General features: G+C 40.2%; 2 protein-coding genes across 2 annotated transcripts in view; one reads left to right on the top strand and one right to left on the bottom strand.

Annotated features, from left to right (window-relative positions):
* mxd3 (MAX dimerization protein 3) overlaps window positions 1–7061 on the top strand; it is a 7552-nt gene extending 491 nt beyond the window's left edge. Inside the window, exons 2-6 of the mRNA XM_080416388.1 lie at window positions 1454–1553; window positions 1737–1766; window positions 2085–2199; window positions 3657–3822; window positions 5726–7061. Coding sequence (XP_080272514.1) covers window positions 1454–1553; window positions 1737–1766; window positions 2085–2199; window positions 3657–3822; window positions 5726–5844 — 530 coding nt within the window. The 3' untranslated portion in view covers window positions 5845–7061. The remainder of the gene's footprint in view (window positions 1–1453; window positions 1554–1736; window positions 1767–2084; window positions 2200–3656; window positions 3823–5725) is intronic.
* A 112-nt stretch (window positions 7062–7173) lies between these two features.
* On the bottom strand, window positions 7174–15972 carry prelid1a (PRELI domain containing 1a). The gene is made up of 6 exons (XM_080416387.1): window positions 15825–15972; window positions 13242–13365; window positions 12336–12561; window positions 11352–11465; window positions 9264–9342; window positions 7174–8912 (listed from the first exon to the last, which is right to left on the bottom strand). The coding sequence occupies exons 2-6, from the start codon at window positions 13331–13333 to the stop codon at window positions 8791–8793; spliced, it is 633 nt and encodes a 210-aa protein (XP_080272513.1). The 5' UTR covers window positions 13334–13365; window positions 15825–15972; the 3' UTR covers window positions 7174–8790.
* Between the last annotated feature and the right edge of the window lie 2355 nt (window positions 15973–18327).

The following is an 18327-nucleotide window of genomic DNA, read 5'->3' as shown; positions in this document are numbered from 1 at the left end:
CTCCAATAAGTATAACAAATGTAACCAAATGACCAAATGGTCCCGTTAAGCGTCCATTTGGTTCAAGTTGTTACACTGATCGGAGTTAGAAATGTAATACATTAATAAACACAGACAGGATGTGATCTTTACTACTGTGTAATAACCAGTGGTGGGAAAAGTAGGCTACTCACATTTCCCATTTTCACAAGTTTTCAAAATGCTTAAAAATCATTTGACAATAGCAGATCTACAAGCTCACAATGCCTCACATCGCGATTGTGTTGTGAGCTTGTAGATCGGCTATTTTCAAATTGTGAAGTGCTGTAATAATATTTAAAATCTACAAAGTAATATAGTAACTAAACGTTTTCAAATAATTGTAGTGGAGTAAAAGTATATTTACCTCTGCGATGTAGTGGAGTAGATTAAGTAAATGTTGAAAATTGGAAATACTCCAGTAAAGTAAAAAACACCTCAACATTGTTCTTAAGTACAGTACTTGAGTAAATGTACTTAGTTACTTTCCACCACTCCATATAGTGCCCTTTGTTTGTTTGTAAAGTCCTCCCTACTGTTTGTAAAGTTTGTTTTACTTTGTAAAGTTTCAGTTTTACTAATACTTTGTATGATGGCTGGCGCCCAAAACTTGAAAACAAAACATTATGATGTTATTGCTACAATGTTAGAGCTTAGTGGCACTGCCCCTATATGTGCTTTATTGTCTGTGTGATTAAACCTCAAACTTTTAATGCCAGGGACCCTGATATCATATAATATCGCATGTGTCTCTTTTACTGGGTTTGAAGACTGCATTGCAGTACAATGATGTCATTTTCTGAACTTACATTGCTGTTGTTGCTGTTCAATTGGTCTCTTTAGTTATTATATGGGCTTTTATCAAAAAATCTCATTGTGTCAATATTTTGTGGAAGCGCCAAAAGTTATCCCCACAATATCATCACATTATTGATGTATTTGGCAAAAAATGATGACATTTGATATCAAGTGGGGAGATAACTAGTGGAGAGTGTGAAACATAATGGTCAGAATAGTCATACTTATAGGGTAAATACTATCGTTGTGATTGACTTCTAGTAAATACGGTTCAAGTAGTTTATAGTTATTTTTTTAACATGAATTTAGATTGTGTTCCTTTTGACTATAGTTGTATATGGCAGTGGTTCTCAAAGTGGGGGACCCCATGGGTACTTTCAGGGGGTCCCCAGCAAAATGTGTTAATAATCAAATCAGGTTAACCACGTTAAAACCTTTATATATTGGCTATTTTCAAAACATCTTGAATAAACCTGGAAAATGTGGAATATATTTGAAGCATTTTAACAACACAAATCCTGTATGGGGTCCCTGGCACAAAATATTTTCAGATGGGGGTCCATGGCAAGAAACATATTGACATGTACAAGTTTGAGAACCACTGGTAAATGGTACACGTTGGTCTTTCCATCCACAGAAGCAGAACACGGCTATGCCTCCGTGCCTCCTCTGAGTCCCGACGACACTGACAAGAGGAACAAACATAGGAGCAGGAAGTTGTCTTCTGGTGGCAATAGGTGATTGAAATGACATACTGTAAAAACTCTTGAAATCAGGGCGTGGTTATTGGTTATCAAATGAGACACGTTTCCTTGAATTACCTTTTTTTCACATCTAATCCATATTTAAGTAAGATAATAAGCAATAATATAATGTTTGCTGCTGCTTAATCTAAATTCGACTGTGTGTCTGAATTACAGGTCAGTTCACAACGAGCTGGAGAAAAACAGGTAATGAATTGAAATCATTTTGTCTAACATGTAAGTTACCTAAATGCCTGTGTGGATATTATAAAAAAAAACGTATCCATAGTATAGTTAGGGTAAAAAAAACAGCCTGTAGGACACTATTGTAACAATACCATTGTAATAAAGCTCTTTCCCCTGTTAAGCTCTTTAAATACCCTGTTTGCACTTAGTTGCATTGATCGAATCATTTACTTCTGGTTAACCCTGTGCTGTCTGACCTGCACTGAGAGGAAAGGCCAGCAGACACAATGTCAGTAACATAGCATTTTATTAACACAATTGTTTTGTCACTGTGTGTAGACGAGCTCAGCTGAGACACTGCCTGGAGCAGCTAAAGCAAGAGGTTCCTCTGTCGTCCGACTCCATGAGGAACACCACCCTCAACCTGCTGAGGCGCGCACAGCTGCACATAAAGGTAAGCACCTGCATGGCAAACGTGCACAGCTGCACATAAAGGTAAGCACCTGCATGGCAAACGTGCACAGCTGCACATAAAGGTAAGCACCTGGGCAAACGTGCACAGCTGCTCATAAAGGTAAAACACCTGCTCAAACGTGCATAGCTGCACATGAGGGTCAAACACACGTGCACAGCTGCACGTAAAGGGGCTTCCACATCAATGATTCGCAACGCAATGAATTGCAACTTGCAGCCACTTGCTCCTAAAACTGTGGTTTGCAGCTGGACAGTCCACATCCATCATGTTGCAATGGCAGAATAATATGAGCAACCTGTTTGTGATCATAAATGCTTTGCAACTTTTTGTTTGTGATTGCATGTTGAATCACGTGTGACGCAATGAGCCGGCCTGCAACATGGTAATTTAGGCCGCTGCAACTTTTTCCCTGCAACGTTCTGCAATGGTTTCATCGCATCGTGGATCTTTGGTGTGGACTGGCCGGGCTTAACATTACGCGACTCTGCAGCTGAAAATATCCTGTAAAACGTAAGGCCCATTCCACACCAAAGACTCACAACGCAACCCGTTGCAACTTGCAACCAGTTGCAGTGGTCTGCAGGTCGGCACAGTTTGGGGATTCTGTTGCAAGTGGTTGCAAGTTGCAACGAGTTGCGGTGCAAATCTTTGGTGTGGACTTGGCTTACGCACAGTTGTTTTGAGTAGTGTGAGAACTGAGAAGTGACCTGTCTCTACTGTAGTGAATTATGTTAAAATGTCTAATCTGGCAACTTCACTTCAAGACAAAATGATTGATCTGCTAATTTTAAAGTAAAGACAAAAATCTTTGGGGAAAATAAGTGAGACAATAAGGGAAGGGAAGGGAAATAAGGGAAGACATAAAAATGGGAGCACGCCGGTAGACAGCCTTCAAATACGGTAAAAATGGGAATGTTGACATTGCAGGTATGCAGAATGCCACCTTTTAAAATAAATACTCCAAAATCACTGACATTGTGAACACAATGAACTGTCCGAATGTACACATTGATGGATTGATTGATTGATTGGCAATTTGGCATCTTTGTTTGCAAAATGCATATATGCATAAACATATCTTTGTCAAAAGGATAAAACACAATAAAGCTCAAGAGATTATTTTCATTGTGGTCCCAAGAAACAATTGGCAGGCTTCAATGCTGCAAAACACAAGTCTTAAACTATTATCAGCATCGGTGCACCCATTTAGATTTATTGACTGTGCACTGATTGTGCTTGATAATCAGATCCTTCTGTCTTTTATGGAGCTTTTCATATCGGCTTTTATGTGCCTTTATGCATCTTGGCTGCTGTAATGACAGAATTTCCCCCTGGCAGAATCAATAAAGTCCAGTCTGTCTATGTTAATTGGCTTAAGGCTCGAATGTCCCTCTATCTATCTCATCTTTCTCTCTCTCTTCCCTCTCTCTTTACAGAAGTTGCAGGAGCAAGATGAGCGTGCGGAGCAGCTGAAGTTGCGTCTGCGCTGGGAGCAGAGGGAGCTCCGCGTTCGCCTGGAGAAGCTCCATAGAGCCTCAGAGAGGATGAGGAATGACAGCCTGGGCTCCACCGTGTCCTCCGAGAGGTCCGACTCCGACAGAGGTGAGAGCCTCACCGGCAAAACGGGGTCACGGCTCCGTTCTCAAATCACAAAGAATTCCAAAGCAACCCGTTTAGATTACGCCTTTGTGTAGTTTTAAATAACTGAAACTCCATCCCCCTTGGCAAAAACAAGTTGGACTTATCTGACAAATCTTGTAACAAAGATGCACGCTTATCTTTAAACTTTGGGCATGTGCTACTATGCCTGTCACTTCGATCTTGTTGATTTTTCCACTATTAGGGGAAATTTTGGCTAGATTTCCAGGGGTTACGTCAGTAGTGTCCCTGACTTTCAAAGTAAAAGTCAGTTCAGTGCACTTGAAATTAAGAAATGCAACAAGAATTTGTGACATTATTATGTTGGGAAATGTAAATTATCAATGTTTAGGAAATAAGACGAGACGAAAATAATTTACACGACACTGAACTGGTCACCTTTGATCTGATAGTCAGGAACGCTATTGACGTATACCGTAAAACTAAAGTCTAAGAAGTGGTTCTCAAAGTGGGGTCCAGGGACCCTCAGCGTTCTTTGAGGGGGTTATAAATGGACCTTTACGGTTCTGTAACTCTGAGAGTATACAAATCATACCAAACGGACCCGTACCATTCGTACACTCTTAGAGTTATGGGGGTCCTGGAAATGAAGAATGGAATTTTGATTGGTACCAAACTGTTTACGGACCCATACCATTAGCACTCTCTCAGAGTTATGGGGGTCCTTGAAATTAAAAGGTTTGAGAACCACTAGCCTAAAGGTATAGGTGTGCTTCATAGTGACATTTACCTGTAGATTTATCAGGCACGTCCAATTTACATAGCCTTGATTGAGTACTCTGGTGGACTTTTTTTTGGTTGGGCGGGCTTTTCTGCCTTTATTTATAGTGGAAAGTGGAGATGGACAGGAAACAGGGAGAGAGAGATGGGGAGAGACATGCAGTAAAGCTAGTCGGGAACGGGACTCAAACCCGCGCCTTTAGAGCCTAGGTGCCCGGACTGCTAAGCCACAGTCCGGGCCTGGTGGACTTTTTACAATAGGACCTTTCTGACTTTTTCCTGTGTACCTCCACCCATGAGTATAGCTGAAAATCTGATGCAACTTCTGTAACTTAAAAGCAAATCTTTACGCCGTGGCTCAAGCAAGATTGACATCATCAATATGATTTCATCAACATGACATCACCGATCCACAGGGAAGCCACGCCGTTATTAGACCCTGTCTTGTGTAAAATATCACTTATCATTATAAACGCCGCTGGATGACGGGTGATGAAAGTCGAGTCCAAAAAAATGAACACCAGGCAAATCCATTCATCCCATTGAAGGAGAGTAGCCTACACCTGAGCAAGTCACTCAGTACTGCCACTTGAGTCGTGGTCAAAAGTGTGAGCCAAGTAGCAAGCATTGACAAAGGTCAGTGTTACATCTCTGGAAGTGAAGGCATAGAATGTCCTGCAATTAAGATATTTTACTTAACCACACCAAACCTATGGATAAACTTAACAAAATGTAATGAATTAAACCCATGCCTAAGCTTAACTAAATTTAAAACATAATTGTCAACCATTCGTCCGTTCCTACATGTCTTGGGATTTAGCCCTGACCATTGACAAACATTACCATTATTAATTTCATTAGCTGCAGCTGTGTTTACCTTGCTCCGTCCTACTCCTCTTGCTCAACATCCCCAGCTGCTGACAGGCGCCACTTCAGCCCGTACGAGTCACTAGTTCCATCGCGACATGTTGTGAGCTTTTAGATCGTCTATTTTTGAAAATGCTTTGACCATTTTTGAAATGTACTTGCATGTATTTATTTGTATTTCATTTGTTTGCCTCGTCATGACTTGCCCAAAATAGGTTGAAAATGGTAAATAATCATCATCATCGTGTTTCCATTGCAGAGGATGTGGAGGTTGACGTGGAGAGCATTGTGTTTGACTGTGTGGACACTGATGGACTGAGTGTCCCGCAGACCGGCGAAGATCACTGCTACTCCAGCCTGGACAGAGGCTGGTTATGACTCAGCTGACACACGGAGGGACGCGAGAGGAGAAAACATTCCAAAAAGAAACTAAAAACAAAAGCAAATAAAAAAAACATAAAATGGAGGACAAGAAAGAACGAAGAAAAATGTTACTGTACAGCTGAACTCTACTGTACTCTATCTTTGACAGAAGGTGACGACGTTTCAAAAAGACGTAACATAAAACATACAGTCTGAATACAAGCTAAATGGTAATGTTTGGCTCAAATGAGCTATGTCCATTGTTTTGCACTGAACAGCAGTTAAAATCACTGGGCTGAGATGGAAGAAACATTACACCGTGTATTTGAAACATACCAGCATCCAGTGAGGCCGTTATTTTTCCAAAGTTATGAGGTGTATTTGTTACGGCTTACTACAAACAATCAAACAATCCCATTTCTGATTGTTTCATCATCTACCTGTCAAGGGCTGTTTTATTTTCCTTTTTAACTTATTTTTTATTCAGTATTTCTATATTGGATTATGCCTTAAAATGGGTTTGGTCTACTATATACAACCTTTTCTTCAGCACTAAGAAGCTTCTGCTTTTCAGGAAAAAGTCATGATGTAAAGCATGCACTTATACAGTAACCTGTTTTTATGTTTTGTATTCATGTTACAATGTTAATTGTAATGTCTTTATGTTTTTTTGGTTTTTTTCACTGTTGCACAAACATCCACACATTGCACTTGTTTCGTCTCAAAAGGGTTGTGGGTATATGTCTCTTAACAGCGAACAGAAATGAACTGGTTAAATTTGCACATTTAACATCTGGCAATTAAATAATTATACCACGTTATGTACACACAGGTATTAACGCTTATACTTGTGTTACACATAGGACTAAGAGGGTGCAACATTAATTGCCAATATGAACTTGAATGTTTGCCTCCATCTGAAAAGTTCAACTTTGCAATTGTGCACTTCTCATTACATTGTTATTATGCATGCAGTAGCTTCATCATCTTGCATAGAACGTCTTCTTGTAATCGTGCAACTTTTGTTGCATTGCAAGTATTTTGTATCCTTTTAATTACTGTGCATTTAATACACTGAAGTGCATTTTTGCCTTCAGGATTGTATATGCAAAATGCCTTATTACTTTGTAAAGTGTACTGTATGTATGCATTAATCTGGCTCTTCTCCGAGTAATATTATGTAGCATTTTTGTACTAGTGTATACTTTTTTTAATAAATAAATATTTTATATATTTAATGCCATGTCTTGTGTGACTAAAGTCTAAAAGTGCAGTGCAACTTCATGCACTTCATTAAATTGATAGTAAATTGTAGGGATTCTTAAAAAAAAAAAAACACCACAAGATGTTACAAAGATAATTTGTATTTATTGACAAGCAGACACCACTACAGGAGGAAGAGCACATCCTCCTGACATGGGATTCTTATATTTGTGATAAACTGAAATGGCTGTATAAAACAAGGTAACAATTCAGCCTTTTTATAAACCTTTGAATTAATGTACATTTCAACCCTGGGCGCAGATGCTGATATCCACTGCAACCATGTCTTTAACAATTATCAACTGCAAAGTGACAGCCCCACGCACGCCAGTCCGGTTCCTAACTTCCTTTCCAGTTACTTTTCAAGAGATGACTGCAAACAATGTGGACCCATCGTTGCACAATCAACTTCAATTTGAAGCAATGAAACATTTTGATTAGTTAAGAAAAAAAACTTAAATCATGTGACAATTAACAACATTGAGTAAACTGGTTTGAGGTATCTAAGGAAGAGATACAATGATTATATGAAATTAAACAATGATTATATGAAATTAAACATACTAGTGCAGTACCCATTGTCAGAGTACTAGGAAGCCAGTCTATGACACCAGTCATCTCTCGGTACTACGACAGTGGAACAAATGTCACATGCAGCTTAGCCAATCCGCAAAGCCGACTGAGAAACACAAGACAGACGATCTTCCTGGAATATATTGATTGATTTACAAAAAAACAAAACAAAAATGCTTCAACAAAATTTGGATAAATCAAAAGGTATTCTGTGAAAATCTGGTTATGAAATTATGTTAAGAATTGATCAAGTACAAAGGAATAAAGTAAACAAGAGAAAATACTTTTAAGTGTTGTAATGGAAAGAAAGTAAAAAACACATGTACTGTATGGGCACAGAGGTGGAGAAAGGATATAGGGAAAGTTGCATATAAATATTGAAGTGCTATTATTTTATGGCACGCCATAGCTGGTGTTCAATCACCCTTTCAAAGACACACTTCCTTCTTCTTCTTTTTTTTTACCACAGAAGTGCTTGCGTACCGTATCAATACATGCCAGGTTTGTCTTGTTTCGGAGATGTTAGAAATGACTGCATTGCAAAAAACAATGCAAAGAATTTGAGCAGACCTTCATAATGGGACGGTGATATGATTCATTTTCAAAGCAGTGGCCGTAGATTTCTTAGCGGACATTCTCGCCATTCTAGTTCTAGCAACTACGTTGAATTTCAATGTCTGGCAACACGAAGACTCGGTCGTTCTCGTTGTGTCACAACCAGAAAAACGCAAAGGACAGGAAGCTGGCTATTTGAACCCAGCTCAGGCCTTCGATGGTCCACCTACCATAAGAGAGATTCTCACAACCATGTAGACCTACAGCAGTGGTTCTCAAACATTCTCATTTCAAGGATCCCCATCTCACACTTTCTTTTTTTTTTTATCTCTGGGACCCCAATCTACACTGCAAAATCCTCAGTGTTAATTTAACTCTGACAGTGTAGAAACGGTTCCGTTTCTACACTGTCAGAGTTACAGACCTGTTAAGGGTCCATTTGGATCCCTAGTCGTCCCTGGATCCGACTTTGAGAACCACTGACCTACAACATCTAGGACCAGTTTTATCTCACCCTGTAGAAGGTGAAGATAAATCTGTTCCAGGGCCTGTGGTTTGTTTATAAACATGTCATACATATTGTTTCTTGTGGGCCTGTGAGGCGAGGTCTTTGGCCTTCTCTTTAGCTGCCAGTGCCGTCTCTCTCGCTCTCTCTGTGGCCGTTTCTGCCAAGGTCCTGGAGGGAGTCTCACCTGCACGAGAGGCAACAAACCTTACTGACCCTCTACAATCTGGGTTTATTCATCACTTCAATTATTCGTTTGTAAACATTGTTTTAAAGTAAACAGTGCAATACAAATGACATTATTATTAAGTGATTTATGTGGGGAGTTTTTACTTATCAAATCTTTATAACACCACATTGCATCGATTTGCTCTTCAAGAAATACAAACATAACTGATAGTTCAGATATGGTAAAAAGCATTGTTCTGCATAATCTATTTCTGTAAGAAATGTATTATGTCAAGTGTAGCTACTGAGTATCACAAAGTTATAATGCGATAAGGAACAATGATTAGCCCCAAAAAATGCATAAACATACCTTGCATCTTGGCGAGGACAAATTCAAAGCCTTTCATGGTCTTTGTAACACTGGTCTTGAATCTTGCAAGACCAAATTCCTGAAAAGGAAGCAGCAAACGGGCTCCGTCAAACAAGAAAGTCATCATAATTCATATCATTCCTCTTTTGTTGTCATAGTTTCCTTAAAGCTGTAATCTGTACGTTTTATGTCCTCTCCCAACAGATTTGTAAACTGACAGTAATTGCAAACTGTATAACACCACCTGGGTCTCCCACGTGGGAGACCAAATATGTACCCCTCATTAAAGAGTGGAATTTGACCTTGGGAGTAAAATGGAAAATATAAAATACTATTATATGTTCCATTTGCTTTAAGCTTATTGTTTCTGTATCCTGCCATCTCAGTTTTACCAACACCCAGATTGAATCAACTGAGAGCCCTTTGATTAAGCTGTATATCAAAGAAATGTAAATGATTGAATAAGACTTAGTCATTTACTCCAATTTACTATTGTCTTCTTTGTCATGAGACCCCTCCCGGCCCAAGTCCTGTCTCTGGGTTAGGGGAAAGGTATATAAAGGCTGTGAAAGACAGAGGTCGTCATTTTGGGAGGATGTGCCGACAGAGGACACAGGGGAGGTGCAGGCGGAAGCCTGCCTAGACTGAGATGCTGTCTGCTTGCTTGATGCTCTGCTAAATAAACTTCTAAGATATGCCTTCATCTTCTGCATGGTACAGTATGATTATTTTCCCACTACAGGAGATACTGGGCTTATGAGATTCAGGCACTACTACTATTCAGTCAAGCAGGTGTCCTACCCGAAAACCAGGGTCAAAATGTCTCAATGGAAGACTAGGGAGGCCAACCACTGCACAAGTCAACTGTGGCAAGTCTGTCAACTTCTCAGCTGTTATGTTGTTAAATACAATGTGAGAGTGTGGATTAGCTGACATCAACTCGGGAATAAAATGTAAATTAGGCCTGTCACAATTATTACATACTTGTCTAATCGCAATTATTTTAGATAATCGCAATAATTTTTGCATAATCGTCATTATCGTTTCCATGTTGAAAAATGTTCACACATTTTCAAATATATTAAAAAAGCAGAATTAGCAGATCTACAAGCTTACAACTCGTCACAAAGTGACGCGTTGTAAGCTTGTGACACTTAAAGTGCCGCTTACAACGTGTCACTTTGTGACACGTTGTAAGCCTGTAGATCAGCTATTTCTGCTATTTTTACATGTATGAAATTATTAAATATGTCAATAATTTCTTTGTAAATTTAAGTTATTTTTCATATCTGCCCTGTGCAAGTTTTGATTACAAAGCCTAATAGGCATTAAGAAATGTATTTTGTATTCATATGCTCCCATGTTCAATGCCAATATCAATCGCAATAATTTGAGTGACAAATAATCGTCAACTTAAATTTGTAATCGTGACAGTCCTAAATGGGAAAATTTTCAATTTAGGCATTTAGCAGCCATTATCCAGAGCGACTTATAAGCAAAATAAACACACATCAAATGCAGAGAGACAGTGTAGTGCCACAGTAAACTAAGATCACGGGTAAATCAAGAAACAATGAGAAAACATGAGAACAAATGACCATGGTAACTCTGCATGGTCGTAAAAAACTAGGTCAAGTACTACAGGCTAAGGTGGAGTAGAAAATGCAGTACAACTCAAAGAGAGACAGGGGGCCTTATGTAACTTTCTGTGTGTCACTATTATCAGCAAACACAGGACGTCCCTCCCGTCCCTATGAATCCCTGGCCACTAATCCAAGTGACCTACAGTAGGACTCTTCTCCCTAATGGCTCCCAAGCTCCCAAAGCTGTGGAATGACCTCTACAAGCTCACAGCGTGTCACATTGCGACGCATTGAGTTATTTTCAGAATTCTCACTATAGTTACTTTGTAGTACTTTTAAAACAATTGCTTTACACAATTTAATCTACCTCTTACACTGTTAATGGTTGACTAGTGTGCATGCCACTTTACACCCATTTCGCACTTTGTAAATCGCTCAGGATGAAAAAAATGCCAAAATTGTTAAAAGTATTAAGGTGTCCCGTGTGCACCTTAGCTTTACTAACCTGAATAGCTCTGGAAAGACCATAGACATTTGAGGAGATCCAAGCCTCTCTTTGTATTTCGGTCCAGCTGCCATTCTCAGGGTTAATGTGGTATTCACAGCGCTCCTTCACAGTCTGGGAGGCAGAGGGTGAAATCAAACAGAACGCTACATGAGAGTCACTCTGGACAGGAGGGAACACAGTCACTTTCTACCCAATCTGGGAACCCATCGCCAACTGAAAATGAAAAACAGCGCCCTCTGCTGTTTGTTCTATGTCTGTTGGCTCTGGGGGGAAGAAAACGTAGAGCCAGAGCGCAAGGAGACCGGTGTTTGTGTATGCCTATGCCGCGTCACTTCCGGTTGGTGCGCTTGTGTTTTCATTCCCACTAACAATATTTCTACACGGAACACTAACACCACTTCTCCCAGAGAACATGGATCGTTTTGGTTATAAGCCCACTTGTTTCTATGATGAAAGAGTAAGTTAAAATGTGAATATATTTCCGTGGTTTTGTCTGCTCCGCGGACGCTATTGTTAAATTAGTTTCGGTTTGTTTCGAGGGGGAAAGATCGACGGACATGTGAATCCCGCCCACTACATTTGATTGGGTAAAGCGCGGCCTGCTTCCTGATCTGAAGGCACGCCCACTTGTAGCCCAGTGTGTACATGTTACGACGAGCCTTCACGACAGATTCTCACGCAGTGCAGAATCTGTTCTTGAGAGATTACTTTCTACCTGGTGTCCATATTTCTGGCATGTCATTATAGGCAAAAATTTCAAAAGAAAATACATGAATACATTATTTTATTATTTTTAAATATCAGATCCACAAGTTCACAACTGCTGTTGTGCGGATCTTGCCACACTAATTGTTAATGTAAATGTTTATTTATATGTTCCAATGTTCAATGCCAAAAACACGTAATTATTTTGAATGACAATTAATCGTCATTCGTCAACTAAACTTTCATTACGGTGACAGACAGCCCTAGTTGTGGTACCATGAGTCGAGCGTGGGTGACGTTCCAGGACAGTGTGGTCATGGTCCTGGTCTGAGGGTCCACGATGGAGTCCTCGATTACGTACGCCTTGCTGGCCATGTGCTTGGGAAGGTAGCGCTCCATCCAGCGAGGCGCACGGCTCGTTTTGGTCAACAGACGTCTGGAAATCAGACAGTTGCTTGGAGTAATCTCACGGAAAATTATGTCCTCGGTCAAAACATGATTACTGGGAGGGAGGAGAGGGAATGCATATGAATTAATCATCAGAACTATGAGTTTATTTGACATTTATGTCTTTTCAGTGTATGTTTTTGTGTAGGTGGCTGAGAGAAACAGACTGGTTTAACAACCCTTTTAGACCTGGAACACCTATACGTTGTTATACCTTTCAGGACGGGAACCGCTCTGTGTGTAGTTGTTGCTATATACAGTACAGCAACATTATTTTTTTTTTAATAAGAAGTAAAAAATAAATAAACTTAAGTCAGGATTTTTAGAATTGGCCTCAGGTCTAAATAAATGGGTTAACTGTCTGAATGCAAGACTGGCCCCATATGATCCCACCTATTTGTAGTAAGTTCAACCAAATTAAAGCTATAGGCCTGAAAGTTTCATGTCCAGGTGTCCTGCGTGGGAGAGAAAATTCTAACACTCTGGCAATAGGGAATCCCATCTTGGCCATTAACATACTCTACCATACAGATGTACTAGTTATGTTGTATTAACATTTACATACTGAACCATACAGTTATACTAGTTATATTGTATTAACATTAACTTACACTACCAGACAGATGTAGTTATATTGTATTAAAATGAGTTCCGGATTGCAACTTTAAGCAAAGATCAGAAGCTTAAGTGTCACCACGGTTCAGTTCCATTGTGTGCGTGTTTGTTTGTTCTGACCTGTAAGGGTTGGGATATCGTTGCCAGAATGCAACACATACTTGGTCCCAGGAACTCTTTAGGAAACCTGCACAGCAGTAATACTTCACCATTGTTCCGTCTTGACAATGATCCTGGCAAAACCCTGTCAAACAAAAATGATAAATTTACAAATAAATACTCAACCATTTCTGTCTGACCATTATTCTACATAATGGGCCAGGTCAGTGGATGGTTCTCAACGTAGGAACCAAATGGACCCTTACGTATCTGTCATTTGGTCCATTTGGTTCCATTTTAGTACACTCACAAGAGTTACAATCAAGAAGGTTTATTTGTCACTTACTACTCATTCATACAAGCAGCGAAACAATACTGTCCGACATCACCATAACAATAGCAATCAATTATCTAGTTATGGTAATACAAGAAAAAAAAGTCTCTTGAAGAATTACTATACAACAGCAATAGCAACATCAACATATAACATACCAATCAAATTCAAAGAAAGGGGACTGGTTGTGTCAGAGACCAGGACCCGCTGCAGTGAGTGTATAAACCGAGGAGACAACCCGAGGGGTTCGAAAGACGGCTCAACATAATCAGTAGCTTAAGCCAAGGGCAGGCAGGCGTCTGTATCGGGATGATCCTGGGTGGTGGTCGAAGATCATTGGAGAGTTTGAAAGCGTTGAATATAGACTCTCTGAAGACTGCGGCTCTTTTTAAACCATTTTAATGCTTGTATCATCCATCGTGACATGTCTCCATAAATGGAGTCCCGAGGTCAGCCGTGTTCAAATATGGAGGCCGGCATGTGCTGTGAGACTTAGATGTGTCAGCCAGCTCCATATATGGGGTTCTAGGTAGTCAGTCGTCCCCAAATATGGTGTCTGGGATTTTTGATTGATTGAATACTTTGTATTAGTCAAAAATGTAAACGTACAGTCAGACATTAAGGCTAAAAGGATAACACAAAAAAAGTCCTGGGGACTTGTTTCCATTGTGTGAACCTACTGACAGCGTTACCATAACAACCAGAACTCACTCAAACCTAGTGGGTAACTATGGTAGTGACCTAATAACAAGACCAGGAGACCTGGTTCTGCCAGACCCAGACTTCACATGACGTGTCAGCCTGTGTCTATGCCCATGTATGGGGGACAGACTTTTATGGCTGGGACACACGTCGTGCTTCGCATGACGTGTGTCCTTTCTAAGTCCTTTATAAATATTGGTGTCTGAGTAACACAAGCCTAGGCTATTCTATAAAAACACTGAATGACACTGACAGCTGTCAATCAAATGATTTTATTTGTATTCATTTTTTACAGTTGAAGTACAAACCTAAATCGACAACAACTGAAAAACGAATATGGCCTATGAGCATTTAGATTGAAATAAACATGATCTATATACTCGTCTATTCAACGTCTTCAACGTTTTTCAGGCCAAGGACCCCTTAGCTGATAGAGAGATGAAGCAGGGACCCTACACATTGTATAAAATTGTGTTTGCAGATTAAACATTTTCATAGATAGCTTCATAGACTTGTTTGACAGCACATGTCATGTTGCATAAATTAATGTTTTTTGATTCTTTTTAAAGCCTCAATACTAAACTTGACCATTGGCTCTGTGCTTGGTTTGTTCTCCACCTCCCCCCCCTCTACACTAAACATCTTTGCCAAAAATAGCAGATCTACAAGCTCACAACGCGTTGTGTGCTTGTAGATCTGCTATTTTTGGCTAATGTTCCCCTCACTCCCCTCAGAATCCTACTATCACAAAGATTCGGAGGACCCCGTCCCCCTGTAGTAACTCTGAGGACCACCTAGGGGTCCCAGACCCCCTATTGAAGACCCTTACCGCACTAAAATGAAATAAACATTGAAATAAACATGATCTATGGTCTACAAGCATTTAGACTGCACTTATTGAAATAAATGAATGAAATAACCATGCTCTATATTTAGACTGAACTAATGTACTATAATGGCGTGTGGACCGTGGTCACGTCCACTGTCAGTCCACTCCTTGTACAGTACTACTATGAATGAGGGCACGTCAGGATCAGTGTTGCCAGATTTTGCGAGAGAAATAAGCAACCAGGTCTATGAAAACAAGCCCAAGAAGCGACCATTAGGGCCACATGAATTAAACCTGTATGCAGCAAGATACAAGATACAAGCACACAAATGATAATAAGAGCTTCTATTTAAAAAAAAGAAATCGCAAACAAAATGTGATAAATGTGGAATATGTTTGAAACATTTTATCAACTCAAATATGTATGAGGGTCCCTGGCACAAAATATTTTCAGATGGGGGTCCGTGGACAAATACATATTAATCTAGGGGTCCTTGACATGAAAATGAGAACCACTGGTTTAAAAGCAACTTTACAGAAAAACAAACCACAAGTTGCTTATAATAAGCGGACATGGCAACACTGATGGAGGAACGTTACTCCTCTACTTTCCTCGCTAGCATTAGCATTTAGCCTAGCGTGTCGCTGTGATGAATGAATTACATCATTTGACCCAGTTCAACGCCATGACGTCAAACGGGCCATTTCTCCGAGGTTATTTTAAAATAAAGCCACTCACCTGGACGGTAGAACGCAGCTCAGGAACACGCAGGTTTGTTCATTTTGTATGTGCTTCGCTTCTTCTCTGCGGTCTCGTTCCAGCTACTTGTCAAACTCAACTCGGCCCACAAGTCAAGCCCCTAGAACCGCGGTAGAACAGTGAAGCTGCCGTCACCTGGTGGTCAAATCTGAGATGGCAGGACTTCCGCATTTAAAACACTACTGCGCATGCTTATATCGCCTGAAACGCTAAGTGCGCCTGCTCTATTGGCTCCAATATTGGAGCCAATCCAGGAAGTAGAGGTACTTTTGGGTGCTTCACGCATAGATATATATAAAGGCTTCACGCGCTTGTGAGCGACTTTCATTGGAATGAATTGGTGGAGGTGAGGCCGTCCGCCCTCTAGACATCTCTTTGCCAGAAGTAGGAGAAAGGTCAAAGCCAACGACATATCCGGTGCAGGGTTGCCATGTCCGCTTATTATAAGTGACGTTGGGCTTGTTTTTTTGTGAAGTTGCTTGTAAATAATGGTATTTGCTATTTTTGGAGGGGGGCTTGTTTCTAAAGTGTAGTTGCTTATTTGGGCTTGTTTCACAATTTTATAAAATGATTTTAACCAGTGGTTCTCAAAAATGTGTATGTATGTATGTATGTATGTATGTATGTATGTATGTATGTATGTATGTATGTATGTATGTATGTATGTATGTATGTATGTATGTTAGCTCCATAAAGAACCTCTCACTCCGCTATACAGCTCCGAGATGAGGTTCTATGTCGTTACCTTCCAGAATCGGGTGCACGTCCGCCAAGGCTCCGCTGTTTACCCTTTTGTATACGTCGTATCCCAAAACTAATGGTAGATTCCAAGCCGCACGGATGTTTAAAGTTTGGTTCGGCGCATAACATTTTAGGAACGGAGCGAAACTACCCGTTTAAATCGCTTATTTAGTCAGCCTGTGGCCATGTTTCCCATTCAAACCGGAAAACCCCCCTACGTCCGCTGCCAGTACTGCTCCCGGTTTGGCTACAATGGGAAACATGGCCACAGGCTGACTAAATAAGCGATTTAAACGGGTAGTTTCGCTCCGTTCCTAAAATTTTATGCGCCGAACCAAACTTTAAACATCCGTGCGGCTTGGAATCTACCATTAGTTTTGGGATACGACGTATACAAAAGGGTAAACAGCGGAGCCTTGGCGGACGTGCACCCGATTCTGGAAGGTAACGACATAGAACCTCATCTCGGAGCTGTATAGCGGAGTGAGAGGTTCTTTATGGAGCTATATGTATGTATGTATGTATGTCAGGGCTGCCAAGTGCCAACACTCCTGGATCCCGCAGGAGTCTCCTGGTTTTTGACCACGTCTCCTGACACTCTCCTGGATCGTCATTTCTTCTGATTTTCTCCTGGAAAAACTCCCAAAATTCACCAGAACACAGGAAATTACATCTACTATGTTAAAAAGTTTCTGGGGACCGCCCGGTTCGGGGGTGTGGTCAGTGCATGCCATCGTACAGAGATATTAACTTTTAAGTAATGAATGGTTATTATTAAAGATGGGTCCTACATTGCTTCAGTCATCAAATCAATTTCTGTAGGCCTACCTTTTTTAATGGATGAAATTGTACCCATTATTTTCCAAAGCTAGTAAAGCAAGCCTGATAAAGTATCAAACTCACAAAATCTACTCTGTAAAAAAAAATCGCGGGGAGGACCCCCAGACCCCCCGCTAGCCACTCCCCCAACCAATCTCCTGGATTATGACAGTCCAATGTTGGCAGCCCGGGGGCTATCTATGGGCAGCCCTGCCTAGTGGTGTGTATTGTTTGCATTTAATGTTGACATGTGATGTGCAATTATGAGAACTAATTTCATGTGTGCACTGTTTAGCTAATTGATGCAAGTAATTTCACGTGTGCACTACAGGAGCAGTCAGTTTTTATTCCAGAAGCCAAGGAGGAAACACACACACAAGCTGCTACTGCCTTTCTTTGTTTTTGGCTTGAAACCATCTCTTGTAAGTTTTTATTTGTGTAAATTTACTCAGTTATGAAAACAACTTGTTTGAGAATTGTTTTGTGATATGTGGGATGCTTAATAACTAAGTTTAATGTTTGATTGCTTGCCTTGTGTGAGGTGGAGTGTTACATATGGGAAAACTACTAAATGCTTAGTATGTGCTTGTTATGTTATTGAGCTGATTGTGTATTTTTTGTGTTTCTGTTCTACAGTTTCACTCCTTGTTTATAAAAGTTGACCACCCCGTTTTCTATGACAGTTTTTTTTAAAATTATAGATTAAAACGTACATGCTATAATTCAATAGGTTATAGTGTATGGTCTTTTAAAACAATATTCAATGTGCCTTTTTTATTTTAATTTAAGCACCTGCCCCCCTCCAGTGGTCTCTGCACGGCCCTGGTCAAAGTATAGACACTCCTGGTCAAATATTACTCAACTACAACTGAAAGTTGCATGGTCAAACAGTTATTTGAGTACTTGATTTTCAAAATACATA

Source organism: Gymnoscopelus braueri (genome assembly GCF_963280865.1).
Source record: "Gymnoscopelus braueri genome assembly, chromosome: 20".
NCBI classification, from domain to species: Eukaryota; Metazoa; Chordata; class Actinopteri; order Myctophiformes; family Myctophidae; genus Gymnoscopelus; species Gymnoscopelus braueri.
This window is presented reverse-complemented; position numbering and strand designations above follow the sequence as displayed.